General features: G+C 47.9%; 1 protein-coding gene across 7 annotated transcripts in view; it reads right to left on the bottom strand.

The window, feature by feature from the left end:
• The window catches only part of PLEKHA1 (pleckstrin homology domain containing A1), a 712,942-nt gene that overhangs the window by 199,332 nt on the left and 489,655 nt on the right, over positions 1-23,955 (bottom strand). For 3 of the 7 annotated variants that reach the window (XM_086922967.1, XM_086922965.1, XM_086922969.1), the window contains exon 12: positions 11,376-11,446. The exons of the other annotated variants lie outside the window; for them this stretch is intronic. In XM_086922967.1, the coding sequence (XP_086779093.1) occupies positions 11,376-11,446 (71 nt within the window). The remainder of the gene's footprint in view (positions 1-11,375; positions 11,447-23,955) is intronic. 7 annotated transcript variants of the gene reach the window in all.

The raw sequence follows: 23,955 nt of genomic DNA, 5'->3' as shown, positions 1-23,955 counted from the left end.
CGGAGACACACAGAAACTGGCAGAAGAAATAGTGTGCTATAAAAGAGGAAAAATCTTTACCAAAGCAACGAAAAAGGGGGAAAGAAAGGGTATGATAATACCAGGAAGACCCTTAAGGAAAAGGTCAAAAAGTAAATGAAGCACAAGTCATGTGGAACACTGAGCAGAGGTACATGACACGATATACAAGAGAAATACCTCATACACCCCATATACTAGGAGGAAAAGGTGGCACTCCCTCCACCATATACCAAGGATTAAAAAAAGGGAGGGGGAGGTGGTGGAAGCTTCATATAACGTCAGGAAACAAGACCAGTGGAACTGGGGGACCTCATCACAAACAAAAGCAGAAAGGAAAAAGGGGAAATCACTCCCACGCCAAAGGTCATAAAATCCGGAAGTGAACTAAAAACGCCAAGAGCAGACCTCAAGGTCATTTGCAGAGTGGGGAGGATGGGCGGGGTGTTAAGGAATATGTAGCTAGACTATATCTGTACCAGATACATCGTTACCGAAGGTAAGTAACTTGTTCATCTGATAGAGACATCTAGCCACAGATTCCTTAATTTGTGAATTAGATACCATTGCCATATTCTCTAGGAGCAGGTTCTGTGAACCAATCTCATAAGAGGTTCAGGAGGACCGGCTGACCGAGATTAAGATCGGCCACACCTCAGTGGGAAAGGATAAGGAAGAGAGAGCTCTCTTCTAAACGTGGTAATGACAACAACAAAAACGCAAGCAAGGAATTTGCACCAAGAGTAAGGAGCATGTTTCCTCAGGCATAGTGGTAACAAAGCACAGATGCCAGTTGTAACCCAACTCCAAGGACGATAGGCATGTATCCAATTAATCGAAAGGCTAACTGGAGTCACTGGAACATGGTCACGGAGTACTAGAAGGGGCAGGGGAGTCTGCAATGTGTACAATAGAGGACTGAACCACCAGACCAACTAACCAGAGGATGGCATCCATCTTAGGCGAAAGAACATGGCCACTAGAGGACCTCAAGTAAATCACTAAGTGGAAAGATATGAAGAAAAAGTGTGAATAGAATCAGTCCAAGCACAACAAAATGAATTAAGTCTCCACTGTCAGGTGTGGAAGAGATACATAAATAGCACATGACAATGCCTCTGAGCTACAGCTCCTAGCCCAAAGAAGAGGATCAGGCAATCCCGGCATGGAAAAACCGAGTCTCAGGAAAATGGGGGACGAAATCTACACAAAATCACCTGACAACAGTCAGGATGCCGTATGTGAACCCAAAGTACACTAACAAAGGGTACGAAAGAACACATGTGGATCCTGCCCTGATAGAGAAATGGAAGAAGGGCCACCAGACACAACCCTGTTAACCCAAGCAGGGTAAGGCCCAAGAAAAACGAGGCAGACATCAAGCAAAGAAGGAGTTCTAACATGGAGAAAGCTTCATTCTGCGTCCTTCTCTCCCTTCCCCTCACTGTGTTTTTTATTTTTTAAAGAAAAGGAGGGACACCATGCGGCTGAAAGACCAGCGTAAAAAAACATATCCAAGAAACAGAAGAAAGGGCAATAAGCCTGAGTGACCAATATTACATTATGCTAAAGGGAATCGCGTGATAAGGGATTCACACAACAGTTGCATCCAAAGAACCCCATCGGCCAGTAGAGTAAGATCATCTGCAGGGTCCCAATACAGGAGGCTTGCCAGCAGCACCAGAGTGGCGACCAACGCAAAAAAACGCGCATACCGCAATAACAAGTGGAAAAAATGGGAGGAGGGGCAAGCTAAGGGTCTGGCCCTCTCCGACTAGCCCAAAACCTACGTAAGGTCACATCTGCTTGGGCTCCAAAAAGATGGACACCATAAAATGACATTTTAAGCAAGGCTGTCTGGGTTGCTTCTGAAAATCAAGATGCATTAAGCCAGGCATGTTGGCGCAATGCTACAGCCAATGCTGGCTTGATCAATGGAATAGGTGGAGTCCATTCCACACCTGATGAGCTGTTTTGGCCCGGCGACCATCGATAATCAACTGGGTCCTCATCCTTGTTAGCCTCTGGAACAAAGAAAATAAGACGTGATAGCCCAGGCAGTGTATGTTGCGTCCTAAAGCCTTGTTCTTAACTTTGTATTACCCGCGTTTTTAACTTTTTAAACCATTTGAGTGTTATTTGCATTTGCTGCGCTACTCATCTACATACCGGAGCTCCCACTCGGCCAGTCCTGCCCTCCATTTCCCGCATGCTCTCATGTGACTCCGTGAGGGTGTCAGCTGCTGCACAGCAGGGCTGACTGGCGGGGAGAGGCCAGGGGTCACGGGGGGCTTTAAATCACTCGCTGGAGCGGACGCGTAGTCAAAGAAGACGCGCTAGCCCAGGCAGTGCATGTCGTATCCTAAAGCCTTGTTCTTAACTTTGTATTATCCGTGCTTTTAACTTTTTAAACCATTTAAGTGTTATTTGCATTTGCTGCGCTACTCACCTACATACCGGAGCCCCCACTCGGCCGGTCCTGCCCTCCATTTCCTGCATGCTCTCACCTGGTCTAGCGACCATGAGGGTGTCAGCTGCTGCACAGCAGGGCTGACTGGCGAAGAGGGGCCAGGGGTCACGGGTGGCTTTAAATCACGAGCTGGAGCGGAAGCACGCAGAGGACGTGCCGCTGGTGCACCTAAGGTAAGCCCTTCCGCTCCCAAACTGGTCCAGGGGCCGGGTCCCCTGGCCAATTTCGAGCATACTCTGGTGATGAACTAAGATCCCACACCTTGACCTTTAAGACCGGAGACGATTATCACACTCAAGAAAGGCCTCCTCATCCCACAGGGAGGAAGAGTCACTCAGCCCCACCCCGGTACACAACCGGGACCAATACAAGCCTAGCGGCAATGATATCCTGAAACTCTCGGTCCTGAACACGCGCTCATTACAGAAGCATGCTATTGAGATCCTCACTCTCCTACAAGATGATGCCCCGGACATACTAGCTCTAACCGAAACATGGCTTGATGAAGACTCCGGCCCCACCATCGCGGCAGCACTACCCGATGGCTATGACGCCTTCTGGCATAATAGGCCAATGGGAAAAAGAGGAGGTGGGGTAGCGCTTCTGTATAAAAACCACCTGACCATTGAAAAGGTGTCAGGAGATAACCTAGAAGGATCTAATATTCTAACAATTAAGGTCTGCCACTACTCATCCAGTCTAGTAATCATGGTAGTGTATTGCCCACCTAAATGCCCCCCTCGCCTCTCAGACCTCCTAACCGAATGGGTTTCTAACCTCCCCTCACGCTTTCAACAATTCCAGGTGGTAGGAGACTTCAACTACGACTGGGACCAACAACCCAGAGAGGCACAGGCCCGACAGCTAGAGGAGACGCTCACCATGCTTGGGCTTATACAGCTAGTAACTACCTCTACGCATGAGCTAGGACATACCCGTGACCTGGTCTGGTCTACCCTCCCTCTGGTGACCCTAAGGGATATCACCCCTTGTGCGTGGTCGGACCACCATTGTATCAACCTTCTACTCCCCCTAGCTAGACGCACTACAAGCCCACTGCTGGACTGGAAATATGTTCGTAGCTGGTCAAAAATCGAGGGCCCGTAACTAGAAAGCACGCTTAGAAACAACCACGTCAGGAGGCCGGAGACAGCTGATATTGATGATTGGACCGAAACCATCTCCGACTAGCTTCTATCTGCCAGCAATAAATTAGCTCCAGTCAAAAAAATAAAAACTGGTAACAAAGGCAAGGGTTCACCGTGGTTTACGGGAGAGCTCAGGGCTTTGAAACGCATCCTCCGCCACCACGAACAACAGCGGCGTAAAGACTATGAGCCACAGACTCTCGTAGAGTATAGAGCTAAAGTCTCCACTTGCAAAAAGGAGCTCCTTAGCAGGAAAGCGGTATACTATGAAAACAGGATCTTAGTAGCAACCAACAAACAAAAAGAAACATTTAAAATCCTGAAAGAATTAAGCCAAAAGCAGTCACTTGTGACACCATCCAACCAGGAACAGTGTAATCAATTCCTATCATACTTCTCCAATAAAATACAAAGCATTCTGATTGAGATCAACAAATACCTGTTTAAACAATCCCTCTCTGTAGAGGAGGCAACCCAGGGAAAGAGGGTAGAGTTGCTCTCTTCCTTCACAACACTCAAAATTGAGACCCTCCGATGCATTGCTACAAAAATCAAATCTGGCTCACCTGCTGATCCCTACCCCTGAGGATTTTTAAGTTAGCTCTCCCAGAGATGGAGGGAGATATCCTTGCCTTGTTGAACCTCTCTCTGGAGACTGGGAAGGTTCCAAGACACTTTAAGGAAGCCAAAATAATCCCCCTGATTAAGACGACAGGCGCGGATACTTCCAATATGAAAAACTAACGACCCATTTCCCAACTCCCATTCCTGGCCAAAATCTTAGAACAATATGTCCTGCAGACTCTATCCAGGTTCATGGAGGACCACCACCTTCTGGGGGGCAGGCAGGCAGGTTTCCGTGTGCACCATAGCACAGAATAGGTGATGCTATCAGTACTCGATGATATTAGGATAACAGCTGACAACAAGAAGCCATGTGTCCTAGTCCTCCTAGACCTGTTGGCAGCGTTCGACACGGCCAATCACGCTCTACTCCTGAAAAGATTAAGACATATTGGGATTGGGGGGCCTATCCTCCAATGGTTTACCTCATTCCTGACCAACCGCACCCAGAGAATCCAGATGAGCGATTGGGTCTCAGAGAGGGGGCCGATCCCCTGTGGAGTCTCACAGGGGTCGGCTCACCCTCCCCTCCTATTTAACATATATCTCAGGCCTCTGATAAATGCCCTTGCGGAAATGGACTGCCACGTCTTTAATTATGCGGACGGCTCACAAATCATTCTGCAAATGAAAAACACCCCAAAGGCCCACTCCCGGGCTAAAGATGTTCTGCGATTCACGGTTCAATGGATGACGGCCAATTCTCTCAAGATTAATCCAGACAAAGCGGAGGTCCTGGCTGTGACTAATGATCACAACCCTAGGAACTCCCTCTACTGGCCTCATGAGCTGGCTGAGGCTCCAGTCCCAGCGGTAAAAAGTTTGTGAATAAAAGTTGACACCAAACTCTCATTGGCCAATCAAGTCTCCTATGTATTTGAAACTTGTGTGGGCCTACTCAGGCTATTAAGGAGACTCTCCCCCATCCTCTCCTTCTCAACCATGAGGACAGTCGTAGCTGCTCTGATCCTGGCCCATATGGACTATGGCAACTCGCTCTACATCGGTTTACCTGACTCACTGGTGGGTAAACTCCAGATAGTGATGAATGACTCCGCTAGGCTACTCTTCAAACTACCTAGGCGCATGAGGGCATCACCCCTACTGCAACAACTCCACTGGCTACCCATAAAGCAGAGGGCCATATTTAAGGGCCTCTGTATTGCACATAAGGCCCTCTACGGCCAAGCACCTATCTACATCAAAGAACGACTTGAGAAATACGCCCTGGCCGGTCCTTTAGGTACCTAGCAGCGTCCAGTTGGAATAAACTCCCTATAGCGCTCCGCCTGGAAACCTCAGAGCCCACCTTTAGAGCTAAACTGAAAACACTTCTCTACTCTCAATAGTGTTCCTCCCTCCCTTCTGCCTGCACTTGGGATCTCAGCGCGGGGACACGCCGTCGGCGTCACCATGCGCTCTACAAATCTCCCTATTAGATTAGATTAAAGGGGGCAGAGCTTTCTCAATCCTCATACCCACACTTTGGAACAGGCTGCATGGCCCGCTCCGTGCGGAAAGCCGCCTTCTTCCTTTCAGAAAAAAACTGAAGACCATTCTATTCACAGAAGCTTGGGCCTAACTGTATGCTACTCTCCCTGGAACTGACGTTGCTCTTCTTGAAGCTCTTAGAGACCTTTTGGTATTAAGCGCTCTACAAATCGAAATTAACAATAACAATAACAAAAGCTGTGCCAAGATGTCCCACAAGGCATGAAGAAAACGTCTGAGGATGCAAATCGTGTTGGTGGAGCATAATGCTACACTGGAGGAGGAAACAAAACATTTCCCACAAGAATTCAGCCTCCTGAATTCTTTGTCAAGGAAGAAATGAGGAAGGTTCTCCATCTCAGGGGACCGCTTAATGGCCTGGACCACGAAACTACGGTGGGTCGGCTGTCGAATAAGGCAGGTTGGGTCCAGTGGGGGCAGGGCAGTATTTGTGAGCGATAGTACGTTCCACTGGTACTACTGACTCAGGTTTTGCCCATGCCCCCAATAAAAGATCAGACAGTGCCTCAGAAAAGGGAAGTACTGGTTCAACCCTCGATTGGCCAGGATGAAGGACCTCAATAAGAGTGTCCGTAACCTTCTCCACTGTAGGTAGAGTGAGCTGTAAGACATCACTCTTTTCAAAACATCTGCCAAAGAAGAACTGGCGAGGCCAGGAGGTGATAAAAGAGAGAAAGCAGGGGATGAATCTAGCCCGCTTGTTTCACCCAGCTCAGCTATCCAGCTGTCTAGCATAGTAGGAGCCACAGCACTGGATGCTCCATGGGGGCTATCCCCTCACGATCTTCCCCCAGCTGGTCCTAAGAAACCTCCACAGTAACCATCTGTGTCAAAAATGGCTCTAAAACGGGCGCGGAACAGGTGCCGTACCGATGTCCGCCTGGGAAGGGTGAAAGGCGATGGTTGACATCGGCAAGGAGCTGAGGCGAAGCCAACCCTACGAAGTGCACAGCCATGTCGTGCACAGACTCGTGCACCGACTCCAGCTCGGAATCTTCCAGCACCGTGGAAATATGCACCAGCGGGGCAACCGATGTAGCGTCGAAGTTTACTGACGTCAGTAGTGGAGGTACCGAAGGACCGTGCACAGACACCTCTGTGCCCGAGACTAGAACTGCCACTGAGGAAAAACCCGTCGGCAATGGCATAGTTACTGCGCCTCTGACCTCATTAGGGCCCGCAGGTGCGCCAGAGGGAGATGAGGGTCCAAAGACCAGATGGTGAGCCTTGTAGTACTCCTGCATCTGGTTCCAGGTCACCCGGGTTCCAAGAAAAGATGGGCAGCGCGGAAGCGACGCTGGTACGGAAGTAAAAGACTCTCCACAATCCAACCCGTGAGTCTAAGGAGCCACAAAGACCCGGGACTTCAATCTCTTACGACATCGCTTGCCATGAGCGATAGCCAGAGACTGTGATCCACAACATCAGAAGTTTTTTGCTCCGCTTCCGCAGAGCCTTCGGCTTCAATTACTGCATCACACTCGTCGGCGTCGTGGTGCTCGCCCAAGCGTGGTTTCGTACCCGACATTTGGCAGCCATAGGATTTAAACTCAGAGGGCATAGGAATTTAGCACTCTGGTTCAAATGAGAAATGCTTGTCACAGCAGGCAGAAAACGGCTAAATATGCTACTTAGGATCCGCGTGTAGAATGAAAAAGAATAAACTGACGTCAGTACGCCGTAGGGGAATTATATGGCTCCATTGACACCATATCCGAAGCTGTCATACTGAGCCATGTGGCGTTCCTCCCCACCCCTCTCCCTTGGTGCGCAGAGGTACTGCTGAGAAAAACTTTTCAGATCCAGTAGTCTGATGCTGGGGGAGAATTCACAAGTTAAGGAACCTGCGGCTAGATGTCTCTTTCAGATTAATGTTCTCAACCCAAATGTAATGCTCTTGACCCATAAACTAGTTTCAAAGGATGTAATCCTCAGTAAATATTTTAATTCACTGAGCTGCCATTTCCTTCATTTTCACACATGAGAGCACGTTCAAATATGCAAGTCCAGCTTGTCTTCTGAACAAAAAACTTTTGTTTGATTTAATAGACTTAACTTTTGCTCCGTATATAATACAAATCTAGTCACATATAGGATACTCAGGACTCCTGACTTACCTCTTAGTTCATTAACAGCTTTGTCATCAGGGCCGGGGGAAAGAATGTTTCTCAAATCATGTTGAAAATCTTTCACTTAATAAATGCATAACTACACTACAACATGAAGTTGTAGTGCACTGTCATTGGTAATCAGCAGATTTTCCATTGAAATGGCGCAGAATTTCTCAATGACATGCGGTTTTACTGATAGAACTACATAGTGTACAAAATATACTGTTTGGAAATAGAGTTTCTGCGAATATTTGTCATTTGTACATCAACAAGTAAAGTGTTCTGATTTATTTTGCTCCCATTTACATCTTTTTCCATCACACTTCAGAATTACAAATAAACTGTGCTTCCGTATTTCCTGATAGATTTTGAAATATTTGTACTATTCAATTACAAGCTATTTAAATGTTGTGCGTTTGAAAAAAACTGATATCTTACAGCTTTTTGTTTCACAATGATTGTCAGACCGCTCACTTGACAAAAATCTCCAACTGTGGCAAGTGAAATAAAATTATACACCATCTTTCATGATAAGATAAGCAGCAATTAGAAAAAAAGAGAAACTGACATTTGACCTCTGTCCAGGCAGCAAATGTGTCATGATAAAAACAAGATTTAAAGGCATCTTTATTGCTCATTCACTTTATGAATGAACAGAACACCTGATCCTTTTCAGCTTAAGTTCACTCGCTATAACTGATCAGTAGGTCCTAAAAATAGCTTGACCTGATAAAATCTGTCTCTCCATAGCGAGCAGATTTTTCGTGGCCTGAAGGTGGTCCTCGAGCCTCCACAGTAGGGCGTGAGACATAAGGTGCTGCGAGGAGCAACTGTTTGGAGGGCACCCATACCCTTCGCAGTCTCTGAATCTTTAAAAACAATTCTAGCATCTGGTCAAACTGCGGTCCAAACTGATGGTGGCCATCAATATGGCAGGTTGAACAGGTTTGCTGGACTACCGACTTGAAGCCAGAGATTTGGAGCTAGGCATGCCTATGCAAGAGGACACTGGAGTTACCCCTCATGCAGTAGTGTCTGTGGCATCTAATGCGCAGCGGATAGTGGTGTTACAGATCTGTTTTGCCTCAGACACAATCTCATAGCTCCTTTGCCTGTACTCTTCTGGGAAATGACGGAGCAGCTCCTCCATCTCATACCAGTGGGCACTGTCATACCTGGAGAGCAGCCCAAATGAATTAGCAATATGCCAATAGTTGGCCAATTACATGGCCACCCTTTTACCGGCAGCACATATGCACATTTGCTCGCTTTACCTGGTGGAGGGGTATCACCAGTAGCTTGGAAGTTGGCCCTTTTATGGGTGTAGTGGCAACCAAAGAGTCAGGTAGGAGCTGGCCATGAACGTAAATGGGCTCAGGAGGGGAGGCCATGTATTTCTTGTCCACCCTGGGTGTAATGAACCTAGTGCAGATGGGGTCTTGAAAAATGTACGGGGTATTGCACAGAATACCCACTGAGCATGGGGAGGTATTGGGTGGAGCGGTGGGGGGGAGGAGAGGGTCTCAAAATAGAGAGTCCTCCTATAGACATTGTGTGGAGATCCACCTTATGGAAAGCCCTACCAATACGTCTGTGGAGGGGAGGGGAAGGAAGGGTGCAAGTCAGGGTCTGTGTTTCTCCATGGGTCTGCATCATAGGAGTCCCAGGGGTTGCCCTGTGGTGGAGTGCTCCGCATGTCAGAGTGTGGTGACACCTGAGGTGTAAAGGAAAGGTGGTCTCCTGGAGAAGCAGGCGGGGTAAGGTGAGCGCTGGGGAGCAGGGTTAGGTGATGGTTGTGTGAAAGGCTTGTCTGCTTTCTTGTGCTGCTTAGGTGGAGCTGGCATGTTCATGTCTTCTTCGAAGGACAGCTGACATTTGGATGGGTGAGCAGCAGACCCCGGAGGGCAGATGAGGATCCAGCCTGTGTGGGGAAGTATGACCAAATGTCTGTCGAGCATCAATCTGCTCTTGAGGTTTAGGGAGGATTGGTTTGATGGCACATGAGCTGAGGTCGGTCTTGCTGGTCAGTGCCGAGGGCTTTGGTTCCAAGGCCAGTTTTTATCTCGACCTCAAAGGTGTTGATCCTGTTGGTCAGGTCAGCACCGAGGTGGGAGCAGTTGGTGCCAAAGCAGGTGGCCCCAATTGTTTCTTTGGCATCAGGTGGTGGTTGGTGAAGACCATGGCCGAAAGGCAGTGGTAGCCAGGCGGCCTAAGTGTGGGGTTCCAGATTGGCTGGATGACCCTTTGAATAAGGCAGCTTAGTTTTCGAACGGTGTCGAGGGGGAGGGTGTACCATACTCAAGGCTGACTGAGCTGATGGAATAGCCTTGATTTCCAGGTTGGAGCCAGAGCTGTTGATGGGGAAGAAAGCTTCCAGGTCTGCTGGCAACGGTTGTGGATGGTGTTCCCGCTTGATGTCTTCGGTGCCAAAGAGGTCCTGGGTGTCATCTCCGCTCCTATGCAACATCATGACATGGCAGACATGATGGTCGGGGAGGGTAACTTAGGAGCAGAAGGAGCAGCCGGCGTCGCAGGTGACCTTGTTGTGCTTGGTCAAAGACACCAATTATATACCTGATGGAGATCAGTCCAAGAGTACTTCACGTGGCAGCCAGGTCAGCAGCAGAATGGTGTCTGTTCCATCATAGCAGAGGCATGGTGGAGAAACACAGTCCAGAGTTGGTGTAGGCCTCAAACAGCGAGGCCCCACGAGGGACTGAGGCGACACGAAAGTCGCTCAAGAGAAGCCACAATTGTCGACTCGAGACAGACATAGAAGTGAGACACGATCAAGAACAATGCCGACAGAAGGAACAAACCTATGTGAACCAACAAAGAGCACTGCGAGGGTATCTAACTGAAGCACAGGAGCACACGCCCGAATACGAACCAGATTGCTGAAAGAAATAAAATCCAACCATGGGGTTTATGTCCATGCGCATTTTTAGAAAGACAAGCAGTCACTGTACCAAGTGACTTGAAAGGCTTCTTCGAAGAAACAAAAACGTACACTCATTGATGCCAAAACTAGATGGTAGGAATATGCACAGCATGCGTATCTACAGCCACACATGCCTCGAAAATCATTTTACCGCCAACACAGAGCTCTTGGCTATTGCACACTGAAGCAGCCTAAAACGAATGGCACTAGGTCACAGGGGTCCTGTTTCACATGTCTGTCAGGAGGTGAAACGTCACAGGTCCTTCCAACACAAATTCCCTGCAGGCACAGTCCATTAAATATCATTAAAAACATTGTACTTCATTCTCATGTCTCAGCAAGCATGTGAGAGGTGCCTGGGAAAAGAGCAGGAAGGCTGCAGTGAAGTGGGTAATGGGTTAGTATGTTGTGACGGCCGTGGAGTTATACTGTGAATGAATGTGTTAGTGCTTGATGCTGGTAGTTATGGGGCGTGTTGGCGCAAGGGTGGCCAGTGCATATGTAGAGCAGCAGACTGGAGCCTCAGTTCAAGAGGCAATATGACCACGTACGTGCTGCACTCTCCCGTTCTGGCTGGGTAGCGCTGAATGCAAGGGTTTGACAGCCTTCTGGCCTGCCGCATCTGGAAGGACACAGTGGAGTTCAATTAGAGGCAGCTCTGTGGAGGAGAGACATGGAGAAGGGGACAAAAATAGGATAAAGACAGTCGGAAATGAAATAGAAGACAGGCAAATGGTAGGATAACAAAAAAGGAAGCAACACTAAGGTGAAAGGAGAAAAAACAGAGGAAACGTAACAGAAAATGGGAGACAGGGAATTTAAAGAATAAATAAGAAAAAAGTGACAGATGACAAGAGATGAGATGACGAGAACGCAAACCTAGATGAGCTTTAAAAACAGGGTATAGGAATTTGAATGCAACAGTCTGAGATTGGGAATCAGTAAACCTTCAAGACTGATGGAGTAATATCTCTTTTCTGCCAGTCAAAAGAAGGCGCTTTATTGTTCTGGGTATGTTTTAATCTGGCCACTTTTTCTTCAAGTAGCCAAATGAAAATTGATGGCTTAATCCAAAAGTAAATCCTTGAGCAGCTCATTGTAGTGCAACCTCTTGATGGAAAAGGAGAAATACGTGGTCCTGCAGCACAGTGCTCAGAAGATTAAAAAAACAACATCGAAATGTCATCAACAACCCTGAAAAGCCGCCACTTGCTCCTAGACGATCAAAAAATGAACTGAATAACTGAATTAAAGATCCTCTGCACCTAGCGCAAGACCGTTTAAGGAAATAGTCCTAAGGGTCTATTGGAACTGCCAATCCACTATATTTCAAACAGAGCCCAAAGCTCCACCCACATTCTCTAGCAATTGGCAAGACAAGAAAACATGGCAGGAGGTCCCTGAAAGCAACTGGACCACAACTGTAGAACTAACTTGATTTTAGACTCGGGAGTTAAAGCGCGTTTTCTACGATTCAGGAACTATAAATGACGCTTTGTAAAATAAAAATAAAACTTTCAATCTAGAATTTTGATAAGGAACTTATTCCCCACCTTCAGTTTCCTCAAGGGATCAGCTCACACCAATAAAGCAAATTAGAGGTGATTTTCTCATTGCATTCATTAGGCTTTACAATTTTGTTTACCATCGTGAGCACATTACCATGCTTTCAACTGCAAACCATTGTTTAGTCATGAAGGTGACATTCAAATCATAACCAGTCCGTCGTAACCCATACAATCTGTCATAGTTCTGTAGAGACAGACGTGCAAAAACAGAGCCAAAGGAAACCAGCTGACAACTTTAAAAAAAACTCTGAATACTTCTATAAATACATGTCTTTTACATCAGTTGCTTTACTGTTAAAGCTCATTTAATGGACAGGGCCAATTATTCCAAATGGAAACCCAGGAATATGAAATTCAGAACAATGATTTACGTAGAGTCATTCAAACTGTATGTTTTTAATTTGATTACAGGGTACAGCAGTATGCAACATAAGGGGAAAGGAAATCAATACATTGGACTTTCTTGGACGGGTTCTTCTAAGGTTAATGCCTATAGCTCACCAACTCTCCTCAGTGATGTGATCACAATGAGGAAAGCAACTTTCCAAAAGAGAAATTGCAAGGGGCGCTTATGCAATGGTTCAAAAGGTGGACCCATGAGCTTTGTGAGAACAACGTTGAGATTCCAAACGGGGGCAGGAGGATTCCTTGGTGGTATTACTCTCTTCAACCCCTCCATGAAAGCTTTGATTACTGGAATTCTGAATAGTGACAGATGTTTAAAAAACGCAGCTACTGCTGCAAGGTGCAAACAAATAGATGTATAAGCTAGTGCAGATTGTTCTAAGTGTAACATGTAACAAATAATGCTTTGTATAGAAGCATCTAAAGGATTGATTTTTATGTTATTGCAGTATACAACAAATCTTTTCCACTTTGCTACATAGCAAGCTCTGGTGGTAGGCCTTCTTGCTTCTTTTAGAATATTTATACAGTCTGATGGCAAATTTAAATAACCAAAGTCTATGACTTCAGGAGCCAGATCGCTAGGTTCAGTTCTTTGGATTACTGATTTCTCCATGGTTTTGTGTGAGGAGACTTGCAGTGGGGTTTAGCTTTTGATGTGGAACTAGTGACCGCTCCAACAGGGTGGTGTACCACGGCTGACGGGCCCTTATGGGAGCCACTAGAATTAGCATGAGAGATGCTTGCCTGAGCTTCCGAACCAGACACGGAATGAGCGGGAGAGGCAGAAAAGCACAGGAAAATTTCCCTGACCAGTTCATCCATTGGGTATTGCCCTTTCAGAGTGGGTGTGGGAACCTGGAGTCGAAGCTTGGGCATTTAGCATTTTCTGCTATGGCGAACAAGTCTATCTGTGGTAATCCCCATTGTTGAAACTAGGGAAGGAGAACTTGGGGATGAAGTTCCCACTTGTGAATTTGCTGTCTCCTCCTGCTGAGAACGTCGGCAATTTGATTGTTTCCGCCTGGGAGGTGTTCTGCCAGAAGATAAATCCTGTGATGGATTGCCAATTCCAAATGGTTTGAGCGAGTCTTGACAGTTGGAGAGAGTGTGTCCCGTCCTGCTTTTACACATAATACCTTGCTGTCATGTTGTCTGTTTGGACTAGGACAGTTTTGCTTGTGAGGTGAGTTTGAAAAGCTTTGAGTGCAAGAAAAACTGCTAGAAGCTCTAGATAGTTGATGTGGACGCTTTTGTCTGTTGCTCTACAGGCCTTGTATTCTGTAATCTTGGAGATGAGCACCCCAACCTGTCAGAGAGGCGTCTGCTGTGAGCACAATCTGTCCTTTTGATAAGCATTGCAGAGAGCGATGGGTACGGCTGCCTACCAACACTAGATCGGTTAATTGACCCTGCGATTGATTCTACTGACGTGCTAAGCCCTCATGCAGTGGACACATGTGAAGTCTTGCATGAGGTACAACTGCGATGCAAGATGCCATCATTCCCAGCAGTTGCATGAACACTCTGGCTAGTAAGGCTTGGTTTAACTGAAATTGTAGTAGGATAGGATGAATATTGTGACTTCTGGCTACATTGGGAGAGGCTAGAACTTTGATTGTGTCTAGAGCGGCTCCTAGGTAAGACTGCATCTGTGACAGATGTAGGTTAGATTTTCATGCAATGACCGTGAAGCCTAGCTGATTAAGTAGTTCTATTGTGATTTGTGTGTGTTGTAGACAGTTTTGGTAAGTGCTCGCTTTGATAAGCCAGTTGTCTAGATAGGGGAAGACATGAGTATATTGTCTTCTGAGATGAGCCGTGACTACTGCCAGACATTTGGTAAATACTCTGGGCACTGTACTCACTCCGAAGGGAAGTATTTTGAACTGGTAATGCTTGCCGGCTATCACAAATCTGAGGTATTTGCGATGAGCCGGATGAATTGGAACATGATAATATGTGTCTTAAGTCTAGAGTAGACATAAAATCAGCCTTCTGTAAAAGTGGAAGTACCTGTTGAAGGGTCACCATGTGAAAGTGTTCTGACAGTATATAATGGTTTAACTCTCTGAGATCCAGAATAGGCTTTAGGGAACATTCCTTTTTGGGAATGAGAAAACACAGAGAGTAAACCCCCGAGCCCTGGTACTGTGTTGGAACCGGCTCTATAGCTCCTTTCAGTATGAGAGATTGCACTTCCTGTTCGAGCAATTGTAAGTGTTCTGGAGACAATTTGTGAGGTCGAGGTGGAATGTTTGGAGGATTGCTGGTAAGCTCCAGGCAATAACCATGTTGGATAATTTCAATCACCCATTTGTCTGTTGTTATAGATTGCCAAATAGGGAGAAATTGTTGAAGTATTCCACCGACAGGTATGGCATAGTCGGGGGGAAGCGTGGGCAAGTCATTGCTTATTAGGGGAAGGGGAGTTACGGGGTGTGCTGCCCTTACCCCCACCTTTAAAGTTGTTCCCTCTATAACCTCCTCGACAAAAAGCCTCTTGAGGGAGAGGACAGGTTGTTACCTTTGTAGGTGGAGGTATTCTGGTCTGAGGATGTGGTTTTGGACCCCCTTGGTAAAAAGAACAACGAAAGGAGTCTCTGTTTGAAGGAAAATGGAGCGGTTCCATGGACTTGGCCACTTCAGTGTCCTTTTTTATTTTTTTCCAATGCCTGATGCTTCAGGACCATAAAGATGTTTCTTGTCAAATGGTGTGTTAAGAATGGATTGTTGGACCTCTGATTTAAACCCATTGATCCTTAACCAAAAATCTCTCCTAGCAAAATGCTAGTGTTGACCGCTCTATCAGCAGTATTCGCGGCATCTAGAGCACACTTCATGGAGGAAATTGAAATTAGTTTACCCTCATTTACTAAATCCTGTGCTTTAGCTTTATGCTCATCTGGGAGATATTGAAGCAATTGCTCCATTTCATCCCAGTATGCTCTATAACACCTGGCTAGAAGGCCTTGTGTGTTTGCAATGTGCCATTGATTTGCATCTATGCTCTTGCAAGAAGCGTCTATTAACTTAGACACCTAATCCAGAGAAGGAGCATCCCCTGATGTTTGGGAATTAGGCGGCTTACGAGCATGAGACACTACCACTGAATCTAGTGGCAGCTGGCCCTTGATAAATACTGGGTCTGTTGGGGAGGCTTTATAATTTTTGTCAAACCTAGGAGTCAAGATATGTGCTCGCACTAGAGTCCTTAAAAATGTCATCAGCGTGTCTCATCATGCTCTTAAGCATAGGAAGTGTTTGTCATGGCCTATGTGTGGATGCTAAGGTCTCAAACAAAAAATCTTGTTTAATGGTTCTTTGTGCAGTGCCACTTCAGGATATTATGCAGCCCTGGCAAGGAGTTCGTAGTTGGATACATTGTCGTCTGGAGGAGATGGCTTAGCTGGGTCAAGGTCTGGGTCATTATCTGCTGGAGGATCACTTGTATAATCTGTCCAGGGATCTCATGGTAAATGTGTCCCCCCATCAACATTATCGACATCATGGTGAGATTGTGGCGAATCCGGAGGTGTAATTTGCAAAGTATTTGAAGGTCGAGAATGAGGCGGTGGAGGGGATGATGTTGGTGGATGAAAAGGACTGGCAGCAACAGACTTTTTCTTTAAAGGGTTCTTGTTAGGAGCGTCCTCATCAGGAAGCTTGTGTTTAAGAGATAGTTTTGTATGAATAGGACCAGTTTCAGGGTTAATATACAGTCTCTTTTGCTTGGGATCCGTTTTCGGTGGAACAATGTCTAAATTCGGATCCGAATTAACATCTTTCACTTTCGGTGCCGGCGTTTTTGGCACCAGCGTTTTCAGTGCTAGCGTGGGTTGGCCTTTGGTTAATGCCGAATTTGGCTGCGAAGGCTGCTTGACTTTCGGCATTGAGGATTTCGGCTCCAAGGTGGATTTGTGTTTGGAACCGGAGGGCTTCGGTTCCAACAAGGTTGTTTGCTGACTTGGTAACCAGCCGAAGGCTTGATTGGCTATTTCAGAGCTGGGCCTGGAGGCAGGGCATCAGAAACGTTGTCTCGGTGTCGACCTTGGCCAGAAGGCAGAGGTGGTGCTGAAGCCTTGTGCTTTTTGTTAGTGATTTGGAGGGGCAAGGGGTCAACCGTACTCATGCCACCTTGTCCCTGAGGCTGTTCTTTGGCGTCGAGGTCTAGCTCGAGCTCCAAATTGGAGTCCTGCTCGGAGAAGGCTTCTTCCTCCTGCCTCTGCAGCTGATGCCTCAATATCATCTTGACCAGAATCTTCACCAAAGGTGTCCGGCGTGTCTTCGATGTGCTGACACTGCATGTCTTGATGTGGAGCCAGACGATCGCAAAGAGTTTTCTTCTATCGAAACGATCTACAAGCGTTGCAGTCTTCTTCCTTGAGCTCCAGAAACAAGCACAAGTTACACACCTTGTGTGAGTCAGTGCGCAGATACTTCTCGAGGCACTGAGTGCAGAATTTGAAAGATGTCCATTCCATCAACAGACAGCTGAACCAACGCGGTTAAGCACGAAGGCCGTTCACAAAGCTTTCCAATTGAAAAGTAGATTCCGTTGACCGAAACGATAAGTGGATAAGTGGGAAGCGCATATGAAACAATGTCGAGGGTAGAGAGGATTGCGTGTCGAGGGGAAACCGAAGAACGGTTTCGAACCGGAGCGCAGCAATACACGTCCGAACCCGATGGCGGAAAAAAACAATCTAACAATGGAGTTGATGACCATGCGCACTATCACCATAAGGAGGAGTCACCTTACCTCGTGACTAGGAAAGACTTCTTCGAAGAAAAACAACTTGCAAACATCCAGACCCAACACTAGATGGCAGGAGTATGCAAAGGATATGTATCTACAGCACACATACCTAGAACTTCATATTTTCTTATATTCATGTAATGCCATATTTTGTACAGCAGTTAACACCACGATGATTCATATGCATGCTAAACATTCATTCGCTCATGATTATGAATATTGTGAGAAATTACAATATAGGTGTATAAGTGGACAAATGATGCGTACAACCCAGTGCCCAAAGGGGAGCATAGTGAGTGAAAATGGCAAATGGGGATTGTGTCAAAAAGGAATCTAATTTGAAATATCCATGTGTATTCAGTCAACTGGGGTACTTATTGTTGATGTTTCAACCCGTGTGGCTGGAATAACTGTCCATGGGTTTCCTCAGGATAAATAAACAGGTTGGGAGTTTGTCAGATTAAATTTCTTAGATAGTAGGGTGAAGAGAAACCATAAAAAATATAAAAGTGATGTAAGCAAATCCCACGTCACCTGGTAGAAGACTGTAGTTGTGCATACAGTTACAGATTACGTCAGATGCAAGCCGAAAGCAGTCCAAAAACGTACAAACGAATTGACTGAAAGTCATGTGGATGAAAGAACTCACTAGGGGCGAAGGAGTATTCTTTTACAGAGGTGTGAATCAGTCACAATGCAACTAGAGAGTCATCAGAATACTTTGTCATATTAGAAGGGTAAAGTGGCAGCATGTCAAAGAGAAAGGAATTACTTATCACACGAGTGAAGGCTATGTGGGTCCTAATGCGCAGTAGTGGGGGCCAGTGGCCACATACTCAATGGTGGAAGATTTACCGAGGGAAATATTTAATAACTGAGTAGTTCTTGAGAATAGTTCAGACAGAAAGTGATGAAGTTACTGTTCCATAATGGCGAGGTCAAACTGGAGAGGGCCGAAGCTAAAAGGATTATTCACCAGATGAGCAGAGGCATACGAAAATATAGAGGATTGACTAAACAGATTAAAAAGTGCAAATAGAATACTATTGGATGGCCCACACATCCATTAGAAAAATGTGCAGGAAATAATAATCAGGGGAGCAATATCTACAAAGAGGGATACAGGGATCTATGTCACTCAGGAGGTGTGCAATAGGTGCTGCACAGTGTATCCTGCTGTGATTCTAGCAAATAGTCTGTCTTACCATTTGTAATGTGTGACCATCACAAGCCAGCGAGCACAGGCATTTCATGTGATCGGTCACATTTATGATATTGCTTTTGGAAAATACATTCATGATATGTGTGTGTTCCTTGTGTTAGAATGTTTTTTATTATTGGAAGAGATTTTGCATGCTTGGCATTTTCCACATCTGTGATGCCCCATAACTGGAGGCAAGCCCCAAGCCATAGTAATGGATAGAGGTACTCTTTGCGCTTTAACTACATGATACTTTTCATTCTTTCTGAAGTGCGGTCATTATGGTGTCACAATCTGTAGTATGTACATGGTTTGAGAATAATCCTATAAATCACATTGCTGGGCAGGAAAAGGTGCTTCCACAACTCATGCAACCCTGACTTGTTTGCTCTTGCATGGAAGTGTTTCTTGGTCAGCACCATGCCTGCTTCCTGGCATGTTTGACCACCTTTCTTAGGTAAACTCTAGCGATAATTTCCTTTTTTTGAAAATCATATTTGATTATTGAAAAAAAAAGTGTCCTTCTTTGTTAAAAAAATTCTCACTTATCTTCGGGAACATTCCAGAATTAAATAAAGTAAATTACATAGGAAGCTCTGTAGAGGACTGCTGCTGTACAGTAGTAAAGAGTTTAATTCTGTTAGGTTAATTTATAAGGTAGTATTTAACATATTGCATAACCTACTGTCACTAAGTCAAGGTAACAGATTTCTGTCATGTTAGCAATTTGCTTCCACATGTTATCTATTTCCAACGATAAAATGTACTTGTACAAATGGTCTTGAAGACATTTACTTGTACAAGGCTTAAAAATAAGGCCAATTAATTGATCTCCATTCCCAATGAACAAGTTACTTACCTTCGGTAACGATATATCTGTAAGAAACAGTAGTTAGTATTAGATTCCTTACCTTAGAATATCCCCAGGCGTCAGTCTGGATCCGGAAACTTTTGCGTAGCAGTACCCCTGCGCGTCGGTAGGCGTCGTCTGCAGGCGTCCCCTGCGGCTCCGCGTCCGTCGTCGGCGTCGTGCGCCGTGATGACGTCGCTGGAGTATATAGACGCCGCCTCCGCGCGCGGACGTCAGTTCTTTGTACACAGCTTTTCCGCGCCAGAACACGCAGAGCCATGTGAGAACCAACACTGGTGCCATTTGAAACTAGGGCCCTGAAAGGGAAGTCCTTAACCCTAGGTATCAGTTCGCAGAACGGGGAGGATGGGTGGGGCGGTAAGGAATCTAATACTAACTACTGTTTCTTACAGATATATCGTTACCGAAGGTAAGTAACTTGTTCATCTGAAAGAAACAGGTTAGTATTAGATTTCTTACCTTAGAATAGATACCCCAGCAATACCAACCCCGGTGGTGGGTCAGCGAACCAATACAATCCTACACCAGAAAGTCCTGGAGGACAGAACGGCCAAAGAAGCCATCCCTCCGGACTGGACTGTCCAGGCAGTAGTGCCTCGCAAAGGTGTGCAGCGAGGCCCACGTAGCCGCCTGGCAAATGTCCTGCAAGGGGACTCCCCGGCCCAGGGCAGTAGTAGCCACCGTGGCCAGAGTGGAATGGGCCCTCAGCCCAACAGGAGGCTCCTTCCGAGCCAAAGAGTAGCACGCTTTGATGCACAGAACGAATCACCGAGAGATGGTCCGTTTATGTACCGCCCGTCCCTTCTTCGCACCCACGTAGCCAACAAACAGTTGGTCATCCACCCGGAACTGGCGTGTGCGATCCACACGATGGAGCCGCTCTTCATCCTTTGAAGGATGCGGAGGCGGGAAGAAGGAAGGGAGGGTGATGGACTGCCCGATGTGAAAAGCAGAGACTACTTTGGCAGGAAAGAAGGTCTAGTTCTCAAAACCACCTTGTCAGGATGAATGGACAGGAAAGGAGGTTTGACAGAAAGAGCCTGGAGCTCACTCACTCTCCTGGCAGAGGTGATGGCAACCAGGAAAGCCGTCTTTAAAGTCAGGAGACGGAGAGGACAGGAATGAAGGGGCTCAAAGGGAGCACACATCAAGAATGTTAGAACCAGGTTCAAGTCCCACTGAGGCATCACAAACGGAACAGGTGGATACATGTGTGTGATGCCCTTCAAGAATCTTGTTACAATGGGGGACTTGAACAAAGAAGGTTGATCAGGCAGCCTCAGAAAGGCCGAAAGGGCAGAAAGGTAGCCCTTGATTGTGCCCAGAGCAGAGCCCTGCTGGGCAAGAGAAAGAAGGAAGAGAAGAACCTCAGAAAGAGGGGCAGAAAGGGGATCCACAACCTTTGCTGTGCACCATGCCACAAACTTGTTCCACCGACAGGCGTATACCGATTTCGTGGAGGAACGCCTGGCTGCCAGAATCACATCACAGACTTCAGGAGGCAAGTCAAATGGCCTCAACTGTCGCCGCTCAATCTCCACGCATGGAGGTGGAGGCTGGACAGGTTCGGGTGGAGAACCGTCCCCTGCTGCTGCGACAGAAGGTCCTCCTGAAGAGGCAGACGGATCGGGGGACCGACTGACATGCTGAGTAGCTCGGGATACCAGTACCTTCGAGCCCAGTCCGGAGCCACAAGGATGACTTGGGCCCGGTCGCGCCTGATCTTCTTCAGCACTCTGGGCAGAAGTGGTATAGGAAAAAGGCGTATAACAGACCGCAACTCCACTCGCGCCGAAAGGCGTCGCCGTGCGAGTGCCGTCTTGGAAACTCCAACGCGCAGAACTGATGACATTGCGCGTTCTCTTCTGTGGCGAATAGATCTAACCAAGGCTCTCCCCATTGCAGAAAGAGGCCTTGGGCCACGTCCGAGTTCAGACGCCATTCGTGATCCATCGAGCACCGACGGCTGAGTTCGTCCGCCTTGGCGTTCAGAGAACCTGCCAGGTGTTGAACTGTCAGAGTCACGCCCTGACGTTCCAGCCATTGCCAGAGGCGCAGAGCCTCCTGGCAAAGGGTCCACGACCCCACTCCGCCCTGCTTGTTGCAGTACCACATGGCGGTGGTGTTGTCCGTGAACACCTGCACTACACTCCCGTTGACAAAGGTGAGGAATGCTTTCAGTGCCAAACGAATCGCCCAGAGCTCCAACAGGTTTATATGGAGCCGGGACTCCGCCGGAGACCAGATGCCTCTGATCTCTGCCTCTCCCAAGTGGCCTCCCCAGCCCTGGAGGGACTCGTCCGTCACAACAACGTGCTCCGGTTGGGGAAGGGAGAGGGATCTGCCTCTGACCCAATCGCGGTCCGTAAGCCACCACTGCAGTAGTCTCACAGTGCCCTCCGAGATCAAGACATGGTCGGACAAGTTGCCCTGATGCTGGGCCCACTGAAACTTCAGGTCCCCCTGCAGAGCCCACAACCGCCACCGGGCGTGATGCACCAGAAGGATGCAGGAAGCCATCAGCCCCAGCAGCCGCAGCGTCAACCTGACCAAAACCCGGGATAATGGCTGAAAGATGGGTATCAAAGCCTGTATATCCTGGACTCGCCGTTCCGGAGGATAGACCCGAAACTGCGCCGAGTCGAGAACCGCTCAGATGAAAAGGAGCTTTTGAGAGGGACACAGGTGTGATTTCGGCACATTGATGGAGAACCCCAGCTTGTGCAGGAGGTCTGCCGTCATCTGAAGGTGGTGGACGACTGTCTAGGGCGAGCCCGCCTTCAACAACCAGTCGTCTAGAAAGGGAAGACTGAAACCCCCAATCTGCGCAGATAAGCTGCGACCACCGCCATCACCTTGGTGAACACCTGTGGGGCGCTGGTAAGGCCGAAGGGGAGCACGATGAACTGAAAGTGCTCGTGGCCTACCGTGAACCGCAGGTAACGCCGGTGGGCCGGTAGGACGGGGATGTGAAAATACGCATCCTGCAAGTCCAATGCTACCATCCAGTCTTGCACGTCTAGTGCTGCCAAGACCTGAGCTAAAGTCAACATCTTGAACTTCTCCTTCCGGAGGAAGCCGTTGACGTTCCTTAGATCCAAGATAGGACGTAGGCCCCCTTTGTCCTTCTTGGGTACCAGAAAGTAGTGGGAATAGCAACCACGTCCTACTTCTGGCCCAGGAACGCGCTCGATGGCCCCCTTGGCCAAGAGGGCCGTAACTTTCTCCCTCAGAAGTGCCAAGTGGTCCCCCGACACACAGTGGTTCTGCGGTGGCATGGCTGGAGGAGTTGTCTCGAAGGGGAGGGAGTAGCCCCTTCGGACGAGCTGCAGCACCCACCTGTCCGATGTTATTGTGCGCCAGTGGGAGAGGTGATGGCGAACCCGGCCCCCCACCGGCGTCACATGGGCCTGAAAGCACGGACTAGGAGGATTTAGTGGCAGAGGCTGCGGGGGGAAGCGTGGCCTGACCTCGCCACTGTCCCCGACCGCCACCACGGCGGTTTCCAAGGCCGCCGCCGCGTTGATAAATCTGTTGCGGCGCGTGGCTGGAAGCACGTGTGGGACCGCCCCTTCCTTGGCCACGAAAGGAGCGAAACGAACCCGTTTGCTGGCGCTGGGTCGAAAGACCCAAGGACTTGGCCGTGACCCTGGAGTCCTTGAAGCGCTCCAGCGTGTGGTCCGCTTTGTCGCCAAACAGGCGACTGCCATCAAACGGCATGTCCATTAAAGCATTCTGGACATCTGCCGATAAGTTGGCGGATCTCAGCTAGGCGTGGCGACGAATCGCCACCGTCGTGGACATCGCTCTGCCCAGCGAGTCGGTCGTATCAAGACCAAACCTGATGGAGTATCTTGCTGTGTCTCGGCCTTCAATCATAGCCTTGCCGAGCTTAGCCCGAACCTCCAGCGGGCATTCAGGCAGCAGGTCCGCGACCGTATCCCACAGAGAGTGGGTGTAGCGGCCCAAGAGGCACGCGGTGTTGCAAGACCGCAGTCCCAGACTCAGGGACGAGAAGACCTTTTTGCCATATTGGTCGTACCTCTTTGATTCCCTGTCGGGCGGGGCCGACGGGAATGCGGTCTGGGAAGTGGAGGCCTGGATCACCAGTCTCTCAGGGGTGGGGTGGGTGGACAGAAACTTGGGGTCGTCCGAACACGGACGGTGGCGTCTGGCCACGTTCCTATCGACAGGCGAACCTGAAGCGGGCCTGGACCACGTGCCCAAAAGAACGTCAGTTAAGGCCTCGTTGAACGGCAGCAGTGGCTCCTGTGGGCATGACTGCGGTTTGAGGACCTCAGTGAGGATGTTAGTCCTCACGGCCGCG

The sequence above is a fragment of the Lissotriton vulgaris genome, chromosome 5 (assembly GCF_964263255.1).
Source record: "Lissotriton vulgaris chromosome 5, aLisVul1.2, whole genome shotgun sequence".
NCBI lineage: Eukaryota > Metazoa > Chordata > Amphibia > Caudata > Salamandridae > Lissotriton > Lissotriton vulgaris.
The sequence above is the reverse complement of the archived record's forward strand: the minus strand, read 5'-3'. Positions and strand labels throughout refer to the sequence as shown.